Source organism: Pelophylax lessonae, assembly GCF_965119305.1.
Source record: "Pelophylax lessonae genome assembly, chromosome: 13".
Classification (NCBI taxonomy): Eukaryota; Metazoa; Chordata; class Amphibia; order Anura; family Ranidae; genus Pelophylax; species Pelophylax lessonae.
Window position 1 is genome coordinate 51,097,789 of NC_138780.1, and position 24,391 is coordinate 51,122,179.

The 24,391-nt window shown below is 44.4% G+C and overlaps 1 protein-coding gene across 20 annotated transcripts in view; it reads left to right on the forward strand.

Moving 5' to 3' along the window:
* GPHN (gephyrin) overlaps positions 1–24,391 on the forward strand; it is an 868,578-nt gene that overhangs the window by 747,458 nt on the left and 96,729 nt on the right. For all 20 annotated transcript variants that reach the window (XM_082242578.1, XM_082242574.1, XM_082242561.1 and 17 more), the window contains 5 exons: positions 2,375–2,512; positions 4,767–4,859; positions 10,876–10,931; positions 14,583–14,702; positions 14,961–15,019. In XM_082242578.1, the coding sequence (XP_082098704.1) occupies positions 2,375–2,512; positions 4,767–4,859; positions 10,876–10,931; positions 14,583–14,702; positions 14,961–15,019 (466 nt within the window). The remainder of the gene's footprint in view (positions 1–2,374; positions 2,513–4,766; positions 4,860–10,875; positions 10,932–14,582; positions 14,703–14,960; positions 15,020–24,391) is intronic.

Here is a 24,391-nt window from a genome sequence, read left to right on the forward strand (position 1 = left end):
CTGGCTGCTGGCATCCTGTTGTGGGTGGCTAGCTGTCACCCTGCTGTGTCTGCTGGCTGCCTGGCGGTCACCTTGTTGTGGGTGGGTGGGTGGCTGCCTGTCACCCTGTTGTGGGTGGGTGGCTGGCTGTCACCCTGTTGTTTTGGCTTGATGTCTCCCTGTTGTAGGTGGGTGGCTGCTTGATGTCACCCTGTTGTGGGTGGGTGGCTGGCTGTCACCCTGCTGTGGATGGCTGGCTTGCTGGTATCCTGTTGTGGGGTGGGTGGGTGGGTGTCTGGCTGCTTGCACCCTGTTGTGGGTGGCTGTCTTTCACCCTGCTGCTGGCTGGCTGTGACCCTGTTGTGGGTGGCTGGTTTAGTGTCACCCTGTTGTGGGTGGCTGTCACCCTGCTGTGGGTGGCTGGCTGTCACCCTGTTATGGGTGGCTGGCTTGGTGTCACCCTGTAGTGGGTGGCTGGCTTGCTGGAACCTTTTTGTGGGGTGGGTGGCTGGCTGGCTGGCTGCTTGGCACCCTGTTGTGGGGTGGGTGGCTGGCTGGCACCCTGTTGTGGGTGGCTTTCTGGCACCCTGTTGTGGGTAGCTGGCTTGCTGGCACCCTGTTGTGGGTGGCTGGCTGGCTGTCACCCTGTTGTGGGTGGGTGGCTGGCTTGCTTGATGTCTCCCTGTTGTAGGTGGGTGGCTGCTTGATGTCACCCTGTTGTGGGTGGGTGGCTGGCTGTCACCCTGCTGTGGGTGGATGGCTGGCTTGCTGGTATCCTGTTGTGGGGTGGGTGGGTGTCTGGCTGCTTGCACCCTGTTGTGGGTGGCTGGCTTTCACCCTGCTGCTGGCTGGCTATGACCCTGTTGTGGGTGGCTGGTTTAGTGTCACCCTGTTGTGGGTGGCTGTCACCCTGTTATGGGTGGCTGGCTTGGTGTCACCCTGTAGTGGGTGGTTGGATTGGTGTCAACCTGTTGTGGGTGGCTGGCTTGCTGGAACCTTTTTGTGGGGTGGGTGGCTGGCTGGCTGCTTGGCACCCTGTTGTGGGGTGGGTGGCTGGCTGGCACCCTGTTGTGGGTAGCTGGCTTGCTGGCACCCTGTTGTGGGTGGCTGCCTTGCTGGCACCCTGTTGTTGGGTGAGTGGGTTGGTGGCTGGCTGCCGACACGCTGTTGTGGGGTGGTTCACTGGCTGGCACCCTTTTGTGGGTGGCTGGCTTGCTGGAACCCTGTTGTGGGATGGGTGGGTGGGTGGCTGGCTGCTGGCATCCTATTGTGGGTGGGTAGCTCGCTGGCACCCTGTTGTGGATGGGTAGCTGGCTGGCACCCTGTTGTGGGTGGCTGGCTTGCTGGCACCCTGTTGTGGGTCAAGGGGTGGCAGCTGGCACCCTGTGGTGAGTGGCTGGCTGGCACAGGGGCTGTGAGTGGCTGAGGCCAGGGCTGCTGTGGGTGGGTGGGTGGCTGCCACAGGGCTGCTGTGGATGGGTGGCTGGCTGCCACAGGGCTGCTGTGGATGGGTGGCTGGCTGGCTGGCACTAGACTGCTGTGGATGGGTGGCTGCTTGCTGCTGGTCCGTGGCAATGCAGAATTGCGGATGCACAGCAGTGCACTGTGACTCTCCGAGGCACCGTAAGAAGGCAGAACGTGTATAATTATAGCCCCAGCAGGCAGAGACACGTGGAGCAACACACGCAATGATATCACGTGTGCGCCACGCTAAGTATCGGCATTATCGGCAAGTTCCGGGGCCGATACTGATATATCGGGAAAAGTGAATATCGGCCCTGCCGATAATCGGTCGATCCCCACTTTAGACATATTTTACTGTGCAAATCTTAGCCTGCTGTTAGCTGATAAATAGCAGCAAGAGCAAAGGGAAGAAGACCAAGCATGACTGTTATAAAGCAAAAAAGATCAGGGCATACAGTATGTGTACTCCTTATTAGCCCATGTCAGTATACTAATGCTCATAGTCAGTCACAAGCTGAAATAATGTTTTCTTTCTTGTACATTATTTTGAAGTGATGGAGAATTCCTTCTTCTTTTGGGTTTGCAAAGCAACAGCGATATAAATAACTTCTGCACTAATAAGCCATTTGTTGTAATTTGACTGCCAAAACACACTGTATGCAGCCACCTAAATACAAGAATAATAAGAATTGTTGGCACATTGATAGGAAACTAATATCTGGTGTGATTTACGCTTCATTTCAGTAGCTAGAACCTCAGTAAGTAGAGCGTTTATGCATATAATATATCTTTTCATAACTATGGCAATTTTTTTTCAATAACCACATTATCTAAGTGCAAGTGTACACAGAGTAATTATTATTTCTACTGTTCAAATAGAAAATGGTTTTATATTTTTCAAATGTTCATTCTCCGTATCTTTATTTTAAAGGTCATAGTGCCGTTGATATCACCAAGGTAGCAAGAAGACACCGCATGTCTCCGTTTCCACTAACATCCATGGATAAAGCCTTTATTACTGTCCTGGAAATGACTCCAGTTCTTGGGACTGAAATCATAAATTACAGAGGTACGTTACTTTTATTTGCAGTACACTGTCTGTTACCAGCAAACGCAAACATGTTATAAGATTTAGGAAAATGACCGGGACTATTAGGGGCACTTCGTTTATCCTGTTTTAAGAAAGCCGCTGTAAATTAAACTCTGTTTTTATCGTCTCATCTTCCATTTCTTCTTCTATTGCATTCATCCCATTGTTATTATATAAAAAAAACTTCCTAATCTGGCCAAAGATGGACTGAAATTCCTCCGGTTCTGCAGGGACCAGCTGAAATTTGATCCATCTATGGCCATTTCTACTGTTCTAATGATTGTCTTCTCTCAAACCGGCTTGTTGGAATATTTTTATTCAATCAGCACTGTAGGCAACCAGCTGCAACATGATCAGTGTATTCTGACAGTGGAGGAGTCCTCGCTGTCAGAAAACAGTAACGCAGCAGGGGGGATTCTGACAACAGGCCTCAGGACCTTAGTGATGAGTGAGTTGGCAGGAATTTGAACTTTGAGGGGGGCATTGAAAATACACAAAACCTTGAAACTTATCCTTGAAAGGATGAAAAACTATTTACCCCAGTTAGGGGTTGTCCTTAATTGCTTGCCTTGCCTTGAGGATGATGAATAGGTGATATACTTTCATTATCCTTCACTTCCCTAGTAGCCCGCACTCTTGTCCATTGTCCAATGTCCTAGGTTGTAGGTTGGCCCTAAGTGTCTTCCTGTACAATGCAGGAGTGCTGGTTCTGCATTTAATGGTATGACATTAGGAATCTGGGACTGGTTAGACAATAAGGTGGAAAAGCTTTAGGGGACAGGTCGCATGAAGAAGAGCAAGCCTGCTGAAGCGAAGAGGTAAATATATCACCTTATTTATAATCGTCTAGATGAGTTTATCAGTTGTAGTGGGGAGGGGGCAACTCCGGATTCGGAAAGTTTTCTTTCACAGTAAGAACTGTGGAAGAGACACCCTAGTTCTAGTTCTGGGCTGATTGTGTTAAAAAATATCTGCATGCATTCTTAAATGCACAAAATTTAACCAAATACTAACATTGATGGGTAATAACACCAGGGGTAGTTAAACCAAGGAATATCCAATTGCCACCTGAGGGTTCGGAAAATCATTTTTGTTTCCCTCGCTGAAGCAAATTGTATCATGCTTTATTGGGGTTATTTACCTTCCTCTGGGTTAACTGTGGTTATAGGATTGTGTATATGGAGGTTTTAATTTTTCTATTGGTTGAACTTGATAAACTTGTGTCTTTTTTTTTTTTTTTTTTTGACCTAACTATATAACTATATGTAAGGGTAAAGATTTTTCATCCTTGAAGTTCAGCTTTAAATAAAACTGTCCATAGTGTTAGGGAAAAGAAGTTTTCAGGGACAGCATCAACAACATCCTGCTTTAAATGCACATATTTTTCTGTGGGCTTTTCTATTAGCTTTGCTGACAGACAGCAGCAGCACCCCAATTTTATACTGATTTATGAAATAAAATACTTTTTGTTTTAGCAAGACAGTGTACATTTTTATCAAGTGAACTTGGACTGCTTTGCTTGGCAGAATTTGTAGTCCTAAAAGGCCAAAATGCAGAATAACAAACCATGGGGAGGTGTTGTATGAAGTATGAGTCGGTAAATATTGGACAGTGACAGTTTGATGGCAGTTTGTTTGCTTCTCTTATTTTTGGCAGCACTACACTGCATCATTTTAAATTGGGGAAAAAAAGTTAAAATCATTTCACACCAGCAGCCCACATTCCCTATATTCCCTATATTCCCAATTTAACAATATAAAAAAGAATGAGCTACAGGCCTTAGGCACGGTTGGCTAGAAAATGGTCAGTGACACCACAGAGTGAGGACAATCGAAACAGGCCTAAATGCACAGGCAGATTTTTTTTCCTACTATAATTACAGCTACAGTACTTAGGCTTGGATGGGTAAAAATTGGCCAGTGGCACCACAGTTTGATGGCAGCGCAGACAGGTCTAAATGTGCAGACACAAGACACAGGCAGCTGTGCAGTGAGTGCACAATTCACTGATTTAGCTTAAACATTTAAATGTTCTGATGAATTCACTCATTTTAACAGTCTAGTTTTCTTGTCAGTCCCATTAACTGTGTGAACAGGGCAAGCTATTAAAAATTGTAAAGAGACTGTAAAATTGGAGGTTCCTTGGTTTTGGAGCCTTTTGATGATCATGTTACCTAAAATTTTTATTGACAAATTTTAGCTGAACTTATAATACTTTCATTTTTTTGTCCTAGATGGAATGGGACGTGTGCTTGCCCAAGAGGTGTATGCAAAAGACAATTTACCGCCATTCCCTGCATCAGTAAAGGATGGATATGCAGTAAGAGGTAAATCACTGTATTGCATGGACAAGGTTGTAATGTGAAATTATACAAGCCCTGATATTGCAATACATAGTAATTTAAGACTGCATCAAACTTCATCCTGTTGTCTTCTTTGTCCGTATATAGTGTAAAAAGTTCAATCACTCCAGCAGCAATTCACCTAAGAAATTCAACAGAGGAGCCTACACCTACAAGTGTTAGTAGTGCCTGTAAAGATCAGAGCAGCCAAATCCCATCCACTGATACTAAGTAGTCTGTAGATGTTAGTTTGTAATCCACTTTAATACACCACAGGTGAAAGAAAGTGTCTCACTCCACTTATGCCACCTCACTTACTGCTATTTATTACCTCTCATCTCTGATCGGCAAGCACACTTAGTGATCCACACCACAGTAAACCGCAGTTCAATTGTTTTCAGGGTCCACTGGAAAGGATACGAGCAATCCCCATAGTGTAATTCCATTTCATATATTTTATTAAAACTATTAAAATTACACTCACAATGTATATGTTATAAACACGCTCATCAATAATAAGCCAGGGACAGGCCATTTGTATCAAAACTGCGTTTTACTGCTCTCCCGGTTCAACGTCACAACGCCTGTCGCTTTGACTTCACTTCTTGTCGCCGTATAGTCACGTCTTGATGTTTGGTTATTCTGACTTCCTCTGAAGACGTGACTAGATGGCTCGGCTACTCAGATTATATACACAAGTTTTACTCCCACTTAAAGCAGAGTTCCACCCAAAAGTGCGGAAACACAACAAATGGGTGGGATAGTAAGCGCTCCCCAAAACAATTGCAGGTGGGCACAGGAGTCACAGATGAAATATCACGATGAATAGTCACAAATGATAAGTGTCACATTTATTAAAAACTGATGAACATACTGTAAAGCAGGATACATCCAAGAAGTGAGGCAGTACCTGTAATGGAAGTCAGGGAGGTGGATGGCAACATCTCTCAAGCCTCTCAGATGGTGGAGGAGCCCGGGGGGGGACCGCACAAGAGGAGTAGCGGAAAGGGAGATCCGTGGCCTGGGGGTGGTGGGGGGGTGGAGAGACACAACACCCTGTAGAACGAACCAGCCGCAGGTCCGCAGCAAGCCGGCGTCTCCTCACGTCAGCTGTCCCAAGCGGCGCCGGCAGATGACGTCATCGGCAGGTGACGGTCAGCTCCCGAGAGTCCGTTCCTGACTGCAAGGCAGATAGATGGTAAAGGCAGCTCCACTGTGCTGGATGTATCACACACCAACAGCGGTCACATCCAGGGAATAGGGGGATGGTGGTGGGATGAAGATTGAACGCCACAAGGGGGGGTAAAGATGATGGAGATTACATGTTTCGGGACAAGCCCTTCATCAGATCTCCAGTAGCATTATGCAAAGGGATTTAACTACTTGCCGACCGCCGCAAGTAAATATACTGCGGCGGTCAGCCCCGGCCAGGCAAAGTGACGTATATATACGTCACTAGCCTGTCACCGGCTTGTGAGCCAATAGCGGGTGAGCGCGCGCCCGCTGAGGCTCGTTCACTAAGGAGTCCGTGCGTGTGACCGGCGGACCCGATGTCCGCCGGTCACTCGCCGATCGTTGGCAGAGCGGGAGAAAGGCAGGCGGCTAATGTAAACAAGCCGCCTGTCATTCTCCCCTGTGTAAAAATGGAGATCAGACGGTTCTACTATGTAGAACCGTTGATCTCTGTTTTTACAATAGTAGACATGTCCCATTACAGTTAGAAACACGCCCCTAGGACACACTTAACCCCTCCCTCTCCAATACAGTTAACCCCTTCCCTGCCAGTGTCATTTTTACAGTAACAGTGCATATGTATAGCACTGATTACTGCAGTAATGTCACTGGTAACCCCAAAAGTGTCAAAAATGTCAGTCAAGGGTCCGATCTGTCCGCCGCAATATCGCAGTCCCGCAAAAAAAAACGCAGATCGCCGCCATTACGCGTTAAAAAAAAACACCAAAAATGACAAAAATCTTTCCCTTTGTTAGTAAACGTGATAACTTTTGCGCAAACCAATCAAAATACGCTTTTTGAAATTTTTTTTTTTTACAAAACATATGTAGCATAAAACAAATTGGCCGAAAATGTTAAAGAATTTAGATTTTTACATTTTTTTTTTTTGGAATTTCATATAAAAAATGTGAAAAAATATTGTTATTTTTGCAAAATTTACGCTATTTTTTTGTTTATAGCGCATGATCAAAAAATCGCACAGGTGATCAAATACCACCAAAAGAAAGCTGTTTGTGGGAAAAAAAGGACGTCAAATTCGTTTAGGTACAGCGTCGCACGACCGCACAATTGTCCGTTAAAGTCACGCAGTAAAAAATCGCAAAAGAAAACCCTGGTCAGGAAGGGGGTAAAATCTTCCGGGGCTTAAGTGGTTAAATAGAGGAGGAAGGAGGAGTAAAAGAAAGATGTTGCCACCCCCTCCCTGGCTCCCCCTTCAAACAGCTGCCGCTGATATAACACAAGCATACCCACAAATGAACACAAGAATACATAGTGAGCAATAAATATATGCATATATCAGAAAAATAAAAATTTAATTAAAAAAGACAAAATTGCAATAAAGGAACAATAAGCAATTACACTGTATGTGAAAAGAAAAAATATGTATGAAAAGAAAAAAAAAAGAAAAAAAAAAAAAAAATATATATATATATATATATATATATATATATATTTATATATATGTGGAGTGTCTCGTAAAGAAAAGGGGAGGGGGGCCTGACCCCTTTATATCACGAAACATATATCCAATTCCTCATTCAACTCATGAGGAGAAAGTGTGTTGAGTTTGTAAATCCAGAATGTCTCTCTCTTGCAAAGCAAGGAGAAACGCTCGTTGTTGGTTAGGGTGCCTTTGGGGATAGATTAGATGGCCCAAACTTTAAAATCTTGCACATAACCATTATGATGAGTGGCGAAATGGTGGGGGACACTGTGGGGAACCTTTCCATTTTTGGTGGTCAACCCTTGAATAATGGCCCTATGGTGTTCACCATCCGTGTGCGTAGATGGCGGATAGTGCAGCTCACATAGAGTAGGTTACAAGGGCAGTGCAACACATATACCACAAACTGTGTGGAACATGTGATGAACTGTCGGATGGAAAAACAATTGCCTAGTGAATCAAAAAAAGAACTGCACCCATGGATTATAAACTGGCAAGTTAGGCAGCTCCTTTTCTTGCATTGAAATGTGCCTACTCTGTCATTGAAATAAGACCTGATGTCCATGATTCTCTCACCTGTGGGCCTGTTTAGTTTGCTGGGAGCAATGCTGTTCTTGAGGGTGCGAGCCCTCCTATGGACAACCTAAGGGGCTTTGGGGAGGTGAGGACCCAGTCTGGGATCAGACCGTAAAATTGACCAATGTTTTTTGATAATGTGGGTTATCTGTTTGAAATTATTACTGAAACCAGTGATGAATCTGGCTTGATGGACCGAATCCCTTGGGGAACTAGCCTCAGAGCTACTGGTGGAAGGTAGGTCCATACAGGTAAGGAAAGCTGATTGTACAAGATCCTCAGGGAATCCTTTTTCCAAAAAATGGCCTTCATAAGTTGTCCTTGGGCAACATAATCATCCTTCCGGGTACAGTTCCTGCGGAACCTCAGGAACTGGCCCTTAAGGATGTTCTTTTTCCAGGAGGGGTGGTGGCAACTCCCAAAATGTAAGTAGGAGTTGCCAGCCACCTCCCTGACTTCCATTACAGGTACTGCCTCACTTCTTGGATGTATCCTGCTTTACAGTATGTTCATCAGTTTTTAATAAATGTGACACTTATCTTTTGTGACTATTCATCGTGATATTTCATCTGTGACTCCTGTGCCCACCTGCAATTGTTTTGGGGAGCGCTTACTATCCCACCCATTTGTTGTGTTTCCGTACTTTTCTCAGCTGGATCTGAGCATGGGACAGCTGCACCCCTGACATGGACTAACTGGCACTTCACATATGGCCGTCCATCCCATTTAGCTTGACACCACAGATTTTGGGTTCTCTGATCATCCAGTTTCCAGCGCCAGGATGTCTTTGTACATGTTTGTACATGGACTTCTGATTTAAGTCCTTTTTTGGGGGGGGAGCGGGTACCTAGTTTTGACAGGGACCTGCTCCTCCTTCTGCTCGGGCCGTCCAGGTGGCTTGAGCAGAAGTTCACCTCTCCCCCTCCCTCCCTGCAATCTTCTTCGACACGTCAGAGGTTCCAAAAGATTGCCCAGCCATTAGGAAGCGCAGCGCGTCTCGCACCCGGCAGCGAACCTGCAAGCTGTTACAGTCGTTTGCCCACACTAGTGATGTTGGCGCTGCCAAGAGAAGAGGGAGAGGAGCAAGCCTTCAGGTGGCCGCATCGCTACATCGTGGGACAGATGAGTGTTTGTTAAAAGTCAGCAGTTATACTTAATAAACACAGAAACGGCTAGAACTCTGCTTTAACCCCCAGGATTCTGTATTTACTCTCCTTCCTATAAAAATTAAACAGCAAACCCAGTGGCCATTTTGTAGGGTGTAGGATCCGATCTAAACACTATATACAGCTACAAGAAAAAGTATGTGAACCCTTTGGAATGATATGGATTTCTGCACAAATTGGTCATAAAATGTGATCTGATCATCATCTAAACCACAACAATAGACAATCACAGTCAAAACGTCATCCCAACTGCGACGTATGGTGGTGGGGGCATCATGGTTTGGGGCTGCTTTGCTGCGTCAGGGCCTGGACGGACGGATTGCTATCATCGAAAGAAAAATGAATTCTCAAGTTTATCAAGACATTTTGCAGGAGAACTTGAGGCCATCTGTCTACCAGCTGAAGCTCAACAGAAGATGGGTGTTGCAATAGGACAATGACCCAAAGCATAGCAGTAAATCAACAACAGAATGGCTTAAACAGAAGAAAATACGCCTTCTGAAGTGGCCCAGTCAGAGTCCTGAACTCAAACCGATTGAGATGCTGTGGCATGACCTCAAGAAAGCGATTCACACCAGACATTCTAAAAATATTGCTGAACTGAAACCGTTCTGTAAAGATCCAAGGGTTCACATACTTTCCACCTGCACTGTGAATGTTTACCTGGTGTGTTAAATAAAAACATGGCAACATTTCATTCTTTGTGTGTTATTAGTTTAAACAGCCTGTGATTGTCTATTGTTGTGACTTAGATGATGATGATCAGATCACATTTTATGACCAATTTGTGCAGAAATCCATATCATTCCAAAGGATTCACATACTTTTTCTTGCAGCTGTATCGTACAAGGCTGGATATTACTTAAACATATCATATATGTCACCCTGACTATATAACCTTATACAAAATATTAAAATCACCAATGTATATACAAGATCTCCCCACACTGGAGAGGATCTATTTTGGTGAAGGAATTACCAAAGAAAGAAACCAAGTGGATATAAATGGTAGATTCTTTAATAACAAAAGGGTTGAATATTGAAGTAGATATTCATTGTTTTATTATTGATTTTTAAAACTTCAGATATTGAAAAATATGCATTTTATGATGACGTTTTGTAGAATAAATGTAGTATATACATTGTATATAGCATGTTTGTCGATCAGAGATGAGTTAATAAATAGTGGTGAGGGGGTGGCATAAGGGGAGTGAGACACTTTCTTTCACCTGTGGTGTGTTGAAGTAGATTACAAGCTAACATCTACGGACTACTTGGTACCAATGGAGGGATTTGGCTGCTCTGATCTTTACATGCACTACTAACACTGAAAGGTGGAGCCTGCTCTGTTGAATTTCTTTGGTAAAGTGCTGCTGGAGTGATTAGACTTTTTACTCTATAAAAGGAATATGTATTTTGATTAAACAGCAGCTACCTGTGTTTAGAGGTTGTATTGAGATATATATGTATTTTTTTTTTTCCACAGGAGCGCATATTGCTGTGATCATATATACCTGTTGTCTTTAACTTTTAAGCAGTTTTTTTTCCTCCTTGTGATTTATTAATTTAAATATTTTCACAGCTGCGGATGGTCCAGGAGATCGCTTCATCATAGGCGAGTCACAGGCTGGAGAACAGGTAAAGGTCAATCTATGAATATTCATGTGTTTGGCTTATCAAAACCTAAAGTTGCAGCATTTTGTTTTATTTTTTCAGTTTTTAAATTGAATGTAATTTTATGTGCCACATGCACGATATGAGGCTTGTGGCGACAATAATGCAAGATCTCGCAGTTTAGGTATAAGATTTCCCAGAAAGCAACCATAATGTTCCCTTCTCAGGGGGCTCCTGTGCATCTGTGGCTACATCACCACTGCTTTTAGTAAAACCAGATTTTAGGCTAGGTGATTTCACATCAGCATGCAAAGATGCATGCTAATGTGAATTTTAAAGGAAAGGGGGGGGAGGAAGGTCCACTTTAAGTTCTACCAAGTGAATGTTTAGGCTTCTTCTGATGTCATTTTCTGGCATAAGATGCTATGGACAGCTCTCTGACAAGCCAATCGTTGTTACATGGGAATGTTGGTGTTTTTGCTCTTTAGCCACCGCTCAGTTTGACTGCTTTTGGATGTCCAATTGTAAAGACTTAAAAGCCTATGTCCAATATAATATGACTAAGAAACAACTAAGAATTAATCTTGCCATTAACAAACTGACTTACTAATAAAATCTGTTTATTGCAGTACAGTGCAGGACACAGGTTACTCCCCTCTTTTCTAACATTCCCCCTGTTACTTGCAACAAAACTGACACTATCTGCAAGTGGGATGGGCTACACAGGGGATTTCACAGAATCTTTTTATTTTTTGTAAGTGTCCAATCATGTAGCTGCATGTACCTGCATGGTAAACTATTTAGTCTTTCCTAATGAATAGCTACAGTCCTTTTAAAGTGTGTGCTGAGATATCACCATGAGAAAGGGTGTATAAACAGATGCCCATAGCACCCAAAAGGAGATCACGCCACTCTATGTGATAAATTAGGTAGCTTACCAGACATTTATGACCCTAGTTAAGGTGGTCAATACAGGCCTTTATAGGTGTAATAATGCATCAATCCTCACCCTGTTCATATGGAAATAAACCCTTCAGGGACTCTCGCCTGCCACTACGGAGGTCTGTCACTACAGAGGTCACCAGCCCACTCGGGGGATCTTTCCTGTCACAATAGTATACACATAGCAGAGAAACCAACCATAGTGTGACACTGTTTAAATCTAAAAAAAGTCTTCAAAATGGCTGCGATGATGCCGTGCATGCGTGGGGTATTGTGCGTCATACGTCCTAGCTCTGCCCTATGTGTTTTGTCTTAGATGATGTCATCAGGGGCCTTATATAGTGTCACAGGACTTCTATTGTAAGGTGCTACAAAAAGAATGTCCCACCACCTGATAAGGCCATGGCCTTAGAATACTCATACAGTCACCCTGGAAAAAAGCTGCTGGAGTCTGCTCTTATTACTGAGATTTTGATGTTTATAATTTTATTAGGAGGAGGCTTACCAGTCATTTATGACCCCAGTTACAATGGTCTGTACAGACCTTTATAGGTATACTAATGCATCAGTCCTTTCCCTGTTCATATGAAAGTAAATAAAACCTTCAGGGACTCTTGCTTGTTACAACAGAAGTCACCAGCCCACTCGGCAGATCTCTACCGTCACAATAGTGTGCACATAGCAGAGAAGCCAACCATAATGTTTAGACTTAAAATAATTCATAAAAAATGATGTGCACTTAACAAATGTTAGCAGCATTTAGGAATGTACATGAAAACCTGGAAAGGCAGTTCAGATCACCGGTCTTCAAATGGCTGTGATGGCCTCGTGCATGTGTGGGGTATTGTGCGTCATACGTCCTAGCTCCGCCCTATGTGTTTTGTCTTAGATGACATCATCAGGGGCCTCCTATAGTGTCACTGGACTTCTGTTGTAAGATGCTACAAAAATAATGTCCCACCACCTGATAAGACCGTAGCCTTAGATTACTCATACAGTCACCATGGAAAAAGCTGCTGGAGTCTGCTCTTAATACTGAGATTTTAATGTTTATATTTTTTATTGCATTGAGACTGTCCTTGTTCTTGCGTACAATTTTAAGCCCTAATGGAGGTGGCCTCTTACAATCATTGCGTTATGCTGGTGGAAAAAAACAGCTCATGCAATATTAGTGATGGAAAAGCTCAGTTTGCTTCAAGGCTTTATTGCACACACAAATACGTTAAAAAAAACACGGTAGTTTATCCGCTCATAATTAAACTCTTCTTCCTATCCTCCTTTCAGAAACAGTGTTTTGATTGTCTTAAATCTTAAGTAATACACAACAAAGAAAAATATAAAAAATTAAACGTGTAGTTTGTGACTTTGACCCACCATGAATGCCTCTATAATAGTGCAATTCAGTGGGCAACATATTGATCTTCATATGTTATATTTCATTTATGACAGAATGACCATTAGGATAGTCATCAACTGCATAAATATGTCCACTGGTTCTCCCAAATTTAAGGGCAGACCTCCACATGAGAGTAATCCAATATCTTAGAAATGGCAGAGACAATTGAGTACTGTCCGTGATACTTTTTTTATTTGCACTAACATACAATTTTTCAGGACAAGCTTTCGGGGTATGTCCCCTTCATCAAGATCCAAGCAGTACTGCTTGGATCTTGATGAAGGGGACATCCCCCGAAAGCTTGTCCTTAAAAATTGTATGTTAGTGCAAATAAAAAAAGTATCACGGACAGTACTTAATTATCTCTGTCGCAAGTGCACTAATACGGCTACAATGACCTCAAGCTTAGAAATGGCAGAAATACTGAGTAAATCTTAAAGTGCATATGTCATTTCTGATAGAGTCGCTAAGTCTCCCAATATCTGCCAAAGTGTGTCCCCTTTATTATATCTCAGATGCATAACCATTTTAGGTGTATACTGAATCCTACGGTGTCCAATGATGCATCACAAAAAGATTATCAATCGTGAAAACCAGGTAACAGAACTGGGGTCTTTGCTTTAGTAGCAGTAACATAACATGAATATATTTCATTTTTAGCGTGTGTCTGATAATATAAGAGTCTCATAATTAGCAGGGTAGCAAGGGATTGCAGTCATTGCGTTTGTTTTATGGGGCAGTGCCATTGGAGATTAGAGAAGGCTGCATTACACAACTCTTATTTGAGCATGCTAGTTCCCAGGCTGTCATTGACGTCAATGCTGTCATAAACCACTGTCCTAGAACAAAAAAAGATAGGCTGATCAATCAAGTATACATAGTTCTTACAGTTTTCTGAAAAATATTTTCTGCATACTTGTTTGAGGACTATGACTTAAACATACTGAAGTCAGACACAGGCAGGCATCTAGCATTTTCAGAAGGAGGTCTGTAATGTCAGCCACCACGCTATTACATTGGGTCACTGGCCTCAACGCAGTTGCAACAGAAGCTAGCAAATAGATACTGTGTTTTTGTGCTTACACTCTTGAACCTGCTACTGGGGCAAAAATCCATCTGCTTTAAAATCTTTGATAAGCAAGTGACTATTTTATTCCTTTATTTTAAATAGCATTGATGGATAAGCTTTGATTTGAAAAATAAAGTTAAACTATGATCAAATATAACCGGGATGTTGTGCGTGCCTGATTTATTCAAAAATACCTTTTTTTTATATGCCTTACCATAATGTAGTGCTTCTTTTCTTACAAGGTGATGTGTTCTCATTTTTTCTTTAGCCAACTCAAACAGTGATGCCAGGTCAAGTAATGAGAGTAACAACTGGTGCTCCAATTCCATGTGGTGCTGATGCAGTAGTACAAGTGGAGGATACTGAGCTTATTAGAGAATCAGATGATGTAAGTAAATGTGTATCTCATTCTATCCCTCAAAATGTTTTTGTCTTTGGTGCATTAGACACATTTGCAGCACCACACAAATCATACCACATATTAAGCATATTTTGGTCAGGTCAAGAGATGGGATTGATTATTTATTTTGTTCAAGTTGGCCTAGATTTTTTCATCTTTTTTGCGAAAACTACCCGTTCTGTACATGCCATCACTTGTAGCTTATTGGCATTGCTTGTCTTGGAGTAAACACATTTTATTTTACAGGGAACAGAAGAACTGGAAGTTCGTATATTGGTGCAGGCTCGTCCAGGGCAAGATATAAGGTGATAATTGAAATATTTACTATTTTACTATTATAGTTCCGATAGCATCCTATCCATTTACCCTTTCCCCAGCAACTTTCCTAAAGTCTTATACTCACCAGGCTTACTCTACTGAGAAATTCCTCCTGCAGCCTACTGAGAGCCGCACAGCCGCCAATGCGTAAGACTCCTACCCGGGTTTTTCTTTTTTTGCACATGCGTGGAATAACCTCCATACAATTCTATGGAGAGCATTTCTTAATAAATATGAATGAAGATTCTTCTGCACATTCTGCCTATGTGGCTCACAGTAGGCGGCACAGCCAAGATCTTGATGGAACCTGGGCAGGTGAAACTTTGAGGAGGTTCTTTTGAGAGGAGATAGGATATTTAATGGTAAATTGTACTAAAAGTACAGATAAATAAATTGATGATCTGTCACAAGGTAAGAAAAAGAAAGCCTCCATCCCTAAAATTGTGTTTAAAGGAGAAATTGGGGCAGTGGGACTTTAAATGAGGCATGAATTGAAAAAAGGAATTTATTTTGAAAACATAACATTTATACAGTTAATGTGTTTATAAACAAATATTGAAACAGTATACAATTCATAATGAGAATACATATATAATATAAAAAATGGGATCTCAAATGGGATCTCTACAATTAATTCCAATATAATACACTGTATATAATATTTCATACATGATCAGAATAAAAGGATAATGAGTTTTTTGCATCCGAGTTATAATGTAGACTCGACGCGTTTCCTGGACCTCCGTCCATTCATCAGGAGTAATGGATACATATAAAAAAGTATCTGGGGAAGAAAGAGGGGATTTATACATTTTTGCACCAGAACCAGTGAATATGTACAAGATGTATTTAATCTGCAAATCTGTAGACACAGTTTGTTACCTTAGACATCTCCAGGTCAATATGACACAAGAGAAATAGGACCCAACCTCGGAGGGGAAATGGTGGCATCAGAGGCATGGTCTCCCCCGGGGCTGAGGTGCAGAGAAAGCCGGGCACGATCGAGAATGATGGAGATGCAATCCGGACAGGAAGTACAGACCTCCTATTGTTAGGCAATGATGAGTGCATTAGGGATATCCTGGGATTGGTAATAATCTAAACAAACATATATAAATAATGGGTCACATGGACTGACCATACATAGGCATATTACTGAGAGCAAATGAACCAATCCCAGGAAAAAGGACCCTAAAGGGATGTGGGTGGAGTGATTTGGAAAAGGGTAGCAGTGAAGGTAGGAGGGTAGAACTGAGAAGTGTAATGTAGAGGAGAACCAAATAACCAGTGAAAGAAATGGTGCATCAAAGTGCTTGGACTGGAGTTAAAATGATAGAACTGACAGTCCGGACAGAAAGTGCAGACCTCACGGATGGGAAGAAAGTAATAACAATGGGGTATCCATGGATCGGTATTAATCTGATTAGACATACATAAATAATGGAAATGAAGTCAAATGGACTTTCTAAACATAAATTGTTGACACAAACAAATGGACCGATCCATGGAGGGACACCCATGAGATAAAGGTTGGGCAATTCAATTTGTAGTGACAATGAGATTGGGAAAAAAAAAGGTTAAACAAGAACCAAAGAGCCAGTGAAAAATTCATGCATCAGCAAGGTGCATAGATTGAAATTCAGGTGAGAACCTACCATAAATAGAATAGTCGTGGGGAATATAGTGATCTCTCAGTGAAGCAAGGTAATAGGAAGGAGAGCTGATGATGTCCCAGCCAGGTATCTCGAGGCGCAGGCTGAATCTGCACCAACCCCATGTACCCGCCAATAAAAAAGGAAATCCGCCCTCCAACATCCGGTGGAAAACATCCAGCTTGGGGGTTGAATGCGTCCATGTCCATCGGCGCCATGTCGAGCTGTCCGGTGTGTGACAGCTGGTTCGTCTCGCTGCACCGTCGTGAACAACTCCTCTTTCCTTCCATTCTCCGCCCTAGATGGCCTGACGCCACCCACTTCCGGTTTTCCACCGGATGTTGGAGGGCGGATTTCCGTTTATATTGGCGGGTACATGGCGTTGGTGCAGATTCAGCCCGCGCCTCGAGATACCTGGCTGGGACATCATCAGCTCTCCTTCCTATTACCTTGCTTCACTGAGAGATCACTATATTCCCCACGACTATTCTATTTATGGTAGGTTCTCACCTGAATTTCAATCTATGCACCTTGCTGATGCATGAATTTTTCACTGGCTCTTTGGTTCTTGTTTAACCTTTTTTTTTCCCAATCTCATTGTCACTACAAATTGAATTGCCCAACCTTTATCTCATGGGTGTCCCTCCATGGATCGGTCCATTTGTTTGTGTCAACAATTTATGTTTAGAAAGTCCATTTGACTTCATTTCCATTATTTATGTATGTCTAATCAGATTAATACCGATCCATGGATACCCCATTGTTATTACTTTCTTCCGATCCGTGAGGTCTGCACTTTCTGTCCGGACTGTCAGTTCTATCATTTTAACTCCAGTCCAAGCACTTTGATGCACCATTTCTTTCACTGGTTATTTGGTTCTCCTCTACATTACACTTCTCAGTTCTACCCTCCTACCTTCACTGCTATCCTTTTCCAAATCACTTCACCCACATCCCTTTAGGGTCCTTTTGCCTGGGATTGGTTCATTTGCTCTCAGTAATATGCCTATGTATGGTCAGTCCATGTGACCCATTATTTATATATGTTTGTTTAGATTATTACCAATCCCAGGATATCCCTAATGCACTCATCATTGCCTAACAATAGGAGGTCTGTACTTCCTGTCCGGATTGCATCTCCATCATTCTCGATCGTGCCCGGCTTTCTCTGCACCTCAGCCCCGGGGGAGACCATGCCTCTGATGCCACCAGTTCCCCTCCGAGGTTGGGTCCTATTTCTCTTCTGTCATATTGACCTGGAGATGTCTAAGGTAACAAACTGTGTCTACAGATTTGCAGATTAAATACATCTTGTACATATTCACTGGTTCTGGTGCAAAAATGTATAAATCCCCTCTTTCTTCCCCAGATACTTTTTTATATGTATCCATTACTCCTGATGAATGGACGGAGGTCCAGGAAACGCGTCGAGTCTACATTATAACTCGGATGCAAAAAACTCATCCTTTTATTCTGATCATGTATGAAATATTATATACAGTGTTTTATATTGGAATTAATTGTAGAGATCCCATTTGAGATCCCATTTTTTATATTATATATGTATTCTCATTATGAATTGTATACTGTTTCAATATTTGTTTATAAACACATTAACTGTATAAATTTTATGTTTTCAAAATAAATTCCTTTTTTCAATTCATGCCTCATTTAAAGTCCCACTGCCCCAATTTCTCCTTTAAGTACTAAAAGTACAGTTATCCTTTAATCCTAATCATAATAAAAAAATTGTGTCTTGTATAATTGTTAGTGATTCAGGGCATGCATAATGATGCATAAGAGTCATCACAGTTGCATAGACAAAATGTGTTTTTCTCTTTCGTACATTGAGGGACACCGCTCCTTATCTTCTTGACAGTTGGATTATGCTTCCCCCTACAGGAGTAGGACACTAGGCAGGAAAAAGCTTGACTACGCCTATGGGGCAGTCCCAGGGGGTATACTCCCACTCTCAGCTATAGGCATTCAGTTATTTTCCGCCTAGTCAGGAGGAAGGACCTAGTTCCTTGCTAGGATCTCTTGTCCTGGCAAGTTTTTTCTTTTAAATGGAATTTATTTCCTATCTTTGTTATTTTTTCCCTGTGAGAATCTACTATCAACTGCCGGACTGGGCGACGGACTTGATAATTTAGATCCAGAGGGTCCCCCCCAGTCTGGCCAGCGAGCACGCGCAGACCTCCGTGCGAGTTTGGCCATGACATAACCCCACTGGACGGGGGCTGGCCTGCGAGTTAAACGCCTCGCGAGGATGCATACGACCTGGCCTTGCAGTGTTCCTGCTGGCCGACAGCCCCCCCATTCTGATGGAGCGGTGCCCACCCTGTTCCTGGTATGGTAAGTAGCTGCCCCCCGTCTAACCCTGGAGGTTTTTGGGGTGGGCGTGGGTCCCTCCCTGGGATAGTCGGACCCCCGGGTTCCCCTCTTTCCCATACATACCATCTGCCCACACCCCCCTCCCATGGGATGGCCATACCTTTTAGGTCGGTCTGGGGTGTCAAGCTGGTGATGGGGGTGGGGCGAAGCGCGCTGCCAGCAACAGGACAATCAACCTTTGGGAGGGGGCTGTGCCTGGTTAGGGCTCCTGCAAGGGCCCCACTTCCTGCTGGGATCCCCGGGAGCCGCGTGGCGTCACCATTTTCTTGGGGCCTTTTATGCTGTGGATCGCCGGCCATGTTTGTGTAGTCTCTGCGGCCATTTTATTTTGGTTTTCTCATTGAAAATTGTGATGGCCATGTTTTTGAAGCTATATGGCCAATGATTTCCGCGGTGGAAGCCCCTCCAAATCCCCTAGTGCTGACTCCTGGATCTTTCTCTTTCTGATCGCCGCATGGTGTGCAGTTTTCCTGGTGCTGTAAGTGCCTGATCAGTGGGGTTTTCTCTCCCTCTCTCTGCTATAGCAGTGGTAGTGCTCTGTGCTGGGCCCTGTGGTACCGGCAGCGCCGTGGGGGTGTTCATAGCAGTGTTATGCATTTTTTTTTGTGTGGGTCCCCCTCTTCACTAATGAAGTTCCTGGAGCACATTTTCCCACCTGATCCCCTCTTAGAGGCTGCTGGGCCCCCGGGTCCCATCAATCTCTGACTGCACTGAGGGCAGTCCTGGAGTCCTTAGTGTCCTAAGTGGATTTCGTCCTGGGAAAACGGACTATTAAAATGCGTCCCCCGCCTTCACCTGCCTCATCTGCTACTGTATCTGATTCGGCCGTGCGGGTGCGAATTACCCTTCTGGGTCTGCGTCCACGCACCCTGCGTGCTCAGATAGTGGGGATGATTCCTCTGCTCCTCTAGCTGCGCTTGAAAGGGCGCTGGTGGATGCGCTGATTGTTTCAGTACATGAAACTTTAAAGATTGGAGGATGAGGCTGATGCTGCTTCTAAGGCATAGGTCCCTTTTGGCACCCACAGGCCCTTCAAGGTGACAAGGGTGTTCCCCTTTCCCTCATACTTTGATAATATTGTCACTAAACAGTAAAGAACAGTAAAGTAAAAGTGCACTTTTACGGTTCCTAAGTGTTTTGCGATGTGGTACCCTTATGAGGATTCCCTGTCTAAAAAGTGGACGGTCCCACCTGTAGTGGACTCGCCAGTTTCTAGGTTAAATAAAGCCACCTTAATTCTGGTTAAGGAGTCCTTGGCCTTTAAAGATCCGGCTGATAGGAGGTCGGAGGCTCTGACCCACCATATGGTCACTGTGGCTGGTTCAGCACCTAGGCCGGTATTTACTATTGCTCTGAAGTCGCAATCTCTGACTGAGTGGGCTAAACTTTTACGCTGGGACCTGGAGGGAAACCAGCTTCCCCCTGCCTTTGCGGAGCTAGCAGATCAATTGGCCCCGGGGCTACAGTTTGTCTGTGATGCCTCTTGGATGCGACTGTCTTGATTTCCAGACTGTCTGTCTCAGCAGTGGTCCTTTGGCGTATTATCTGGCTGAATTGCTGGTCTGCGGAAGGCCTCATCTGATCTCCCATTTGTGGGGGATCGCCTGTTTGGAGCCTCCTTAGATGACATCATTAAGGGCTTCAATGGAGGAAAAAGTACAGTTCTTCCTCAGGCTTCCAAGGGCAATCAGTCCCGTTGTAGACGGGGACCATTCTTCTCGGCTCATAAGAGGCTATTTTATCCCTCAGGGTGTCAAGACAAAGGATCTAAGCCCTTCAGAGCCTTCACAGGAGAACCTGGTCTGGCAAGTCACAAGACCTGCCGACAAGTCTTCCTCTGCATGAATAGGCGCCTTCACCCATATCTGGGGTGGGGGGATGTCTTCGCTGGTTTCTGGATCCATGGGACCTCTCTGGTAAAGGACAAGTGGGTCCACTAAGTCATTCGGTCCAGCTACAAAATCAAGTTTGTCTTATCCTCTGGAAAGGTCTTGCCCTTCCAACCTGTGCTTGTCCCCAGATCGCTTATGGGGTCTCTTTGGGGCAGTGCAAGACTTGTTACTTCAAGATGTGATTGTCCCAGGTTCTGACTTTGAAACATTTTCAGGGGTTTTACTTAAACCTGTTTACAGTTTCCAGGAGCAAAGGCAAGGTGCGTCCAATTCCAGACCTCAAGGTGCTAAACTGCTTTGTGCGGGTACAGAAGTTCCAAATAGAGTCCATTTGCACGGTAGTGGAGTCCCTACCTTCACATTCCAATATGTGCTGGTCACCAGCACTTCCTCCATTTTTCTGTGGTCAAGGAGCATTATCAGTTTGTGGTGTTACCCTTTGGTCTTGTCTCCACTCCTTGGGTCTTCACAAAAGTGTTTGCCCCAGTACTAGCATTGTCACGTCAGCGGGAGATCGCAGGACTGGTGTGTCTGGTCGATCTTCTGCGAGTGGAGTCTCTGACTGCTCCTCTGATGGACATCTTGGAGATTACTCTGCGAAATCTGAGGGAGTTTGGTTGGATTCTGAATCTTCAGAAGTCTGCTCTGGTTCCGTCCACTAGATTTGACTATCTCGGTCTGACTCTAAACTCTGCCTCAGTCAGAATGTTTCTTCCTCTAGAAAAACTCCAGAAATTGCAGGAGGCAATCTAGCTTCTGTTGTCCAGCAGACGGTCATCCCTCTGGGCTTGCATGCGGGTGCTGGGCCTGATGTTGTCCACCTCTGAGTGAGGCGGTTCTGTTTGCACAGTTCCACACGAGATCTCTGCAAAGAGAGATCCTGGGGAAATCCTCAGTCTCTAGACAATCTGATCCTGTTGAGCCGGGGGACGAGGGGGTCCCTGATCTGGTGAATTTTTGTTCCGGCACTTCGACTGGAAAAATCCTTTCTCCCCCTGTACTGGACAGTTGTCACCATGGATGCCAGTTTGTCTGGGTAGGGAGATTTCCTCAGCACAGATTGTGCTCAGGGGGGTCAGACTGCCGATCAATGTGCTAGACTTTGTCTGGATCATTGGACAGTTCGCCTTCAGGGGTGACCGGTATGCGTTCACTCAGACAATGCCAATCACCAAGGGGGCACGAAAAGTGCCCTGGTGGCTGGGAAGGTATTCTAAGGTGGGCAGAGCGATTCGTTCCAGCCCCCTCTGCTGTACACATTCCAGGGGTGGAAAATTGGTAAGCAGATTATATCAGTCGACAGATGTTGGACCAGGCGCAATGATCGCTTCGTCCAGGGGTGTTTCATCAGTTGTTTCTCCAGTGGGGTATCCCCGAGGTGGACCTTTTGGCCTCTCGTCTCAACAGGAAGGTACAGAGGTTTGTGGCACGGTCCCGGCATCCTCTAGCTGATGCCACAGACGTCTTAGTGGCTACTTGGAGCCAGCATCATCTGATTTATGCCTCCCCCCTCAAACTTCTGCCAATACTCCTGCGCAGGATCCAGGCAGAAGGCATTTCAGTCATTCTAGTTGCTGCAGACTGGCCTCGCAGGTCTTGGTTCGCCGATCTCTCTCAGGAAAGATCTGCTGTCCCAAGGGCATATCTTCTATCCTGCTTCACAGTCGCTGGCTTTAACGGCTTGACTATTGAAAGCCAGGTGCTAAAAGATGAAAAGATGGAGGTTTGTCTGACTCTGTGATTTCTACGCTGTTAAAGGCTAGAAAATCTACCTCTAGGAAGATCTACCATCATACTTGGAAGACATACAGTGCGTGGTGTGAGTCTCTTGGGGTTCACCCTCGCTCCTTTTCGCTCGGATATTGACTTTCCTCCAACGGGGGGGGGGACGGGGTGGTCGAGCAGCGCCTGGCCTTGAGTACCATCAAGGGGCAGGTTTTGGCCTCAGCTGTTTTCTTTCGATGTCCATTGGCCACACATTCCTTGGTGCACACCTTCATCCAGGGAGTTCGACACTTAGCTCCTCTAGTGCGGTCTCCATTGCCACCATAGGACCTCAATTTGGTGCTGTCTGTTCTTCTGAAGCCTCCCTTTGAAAGTCTTCGGGCAGTTCCCCTGCTTACGTTGTCCCAGAAGGTGGCTTTTTTAGTGGCTATTACTTATGCGCGCAGGGTGACGGCACTGGCGGTGTTGTCTTGTCATTCACCTTTCTGGTAGTTCTTGGTCCCTGTTAGTCATTCCTTCCAAAGGTCGTCTCTGCTTTTCATTTAAAGAGGAAGTAAACCCTCCTCAGGAAGTTGTACCTATAGGTAAGCCTATGATAAGGCTTACCTATAGGTACTGTAAATATCTCCTAAACATGTACCGTTTAGGAGATATTTACCTTCGATGCATCCAGTGACGTCACCGGCGCATGCGCTATGAAGGAACGGTCGCTCGTGCCGTTCCTTCAGAGCCCCGTGCCGTGACTGTTGGCTCCCGCGCGCGTGCGCGGGAGTGACGTCACCGCGGCTCCGGCCAATCAGATGGCCGGATGCCGCGATCCCGGAAGACGGGCGACTAGACATGTCACCCGTCATAGAGGTGAGCGGACGGCACGGCGGGGGCTCGTTCTAAGGTAAGTATTTCATAATGAGCTAGTATGCGATGCATACTAGCTCATTATGTATTTCTCTTTCAGGTTGTAGAAAAAAATTTTTTTTTTTACCGAGTTTACAACCTCTTTAAATTTAGACATTTTGTTGCCTTCCCTTTGTCTCAGGCCTAAACATCCTTAGGAAATTGCCTTGCTTCCCTTGGATGTGGTGGGGGCAATTAGGGTGTACCTGGCAGTTACGAAGTCTTTTTGGAAGTCAAACTCACTATTTGTACTCAAGGATGGGCATCGAAAAGGGTTGGCTGCATCTGTTGCGACCATTTCCAGATGGATCAGACAGACGGTGATTCAGGCCTTCGTGTTTGACACTGCTTTGGGACGTCCCAACTGTCAAGAAAATAAGGAGCTGTGCCCGTCAATGAACAAAAGAGAAAATGGGATTTTTGACTTAACATAAAATCCATTTCTCTGATGTTCATTGACGGACACAGTACCCACCCCTCTGTGACATTGGTTTTCTTCTGACACTGCTTGTAACAAAACTGAATGCCTATAGCTGAGAGAGAGTGGGAGTATACCCTATGGGACTGCCCCAGAGGTGTAGTCAAGCTTTTTCCTGCCTAGTGTCCTACTCCTGTAGGGGCAGCATAACCCAACTGTCAAGAAGATAAGCTGTGTCCTTCAATAAACATCAGAGAAATGGATTTTATGGTAAGTCAAAAATCCAATTTTTTTGGTCATGAACATTGTACAGTATTTCACGAAAGCGAGTACACCCCTCACATTACTTTAAATATTTTATTATATCTTTTCATGTGACAACAC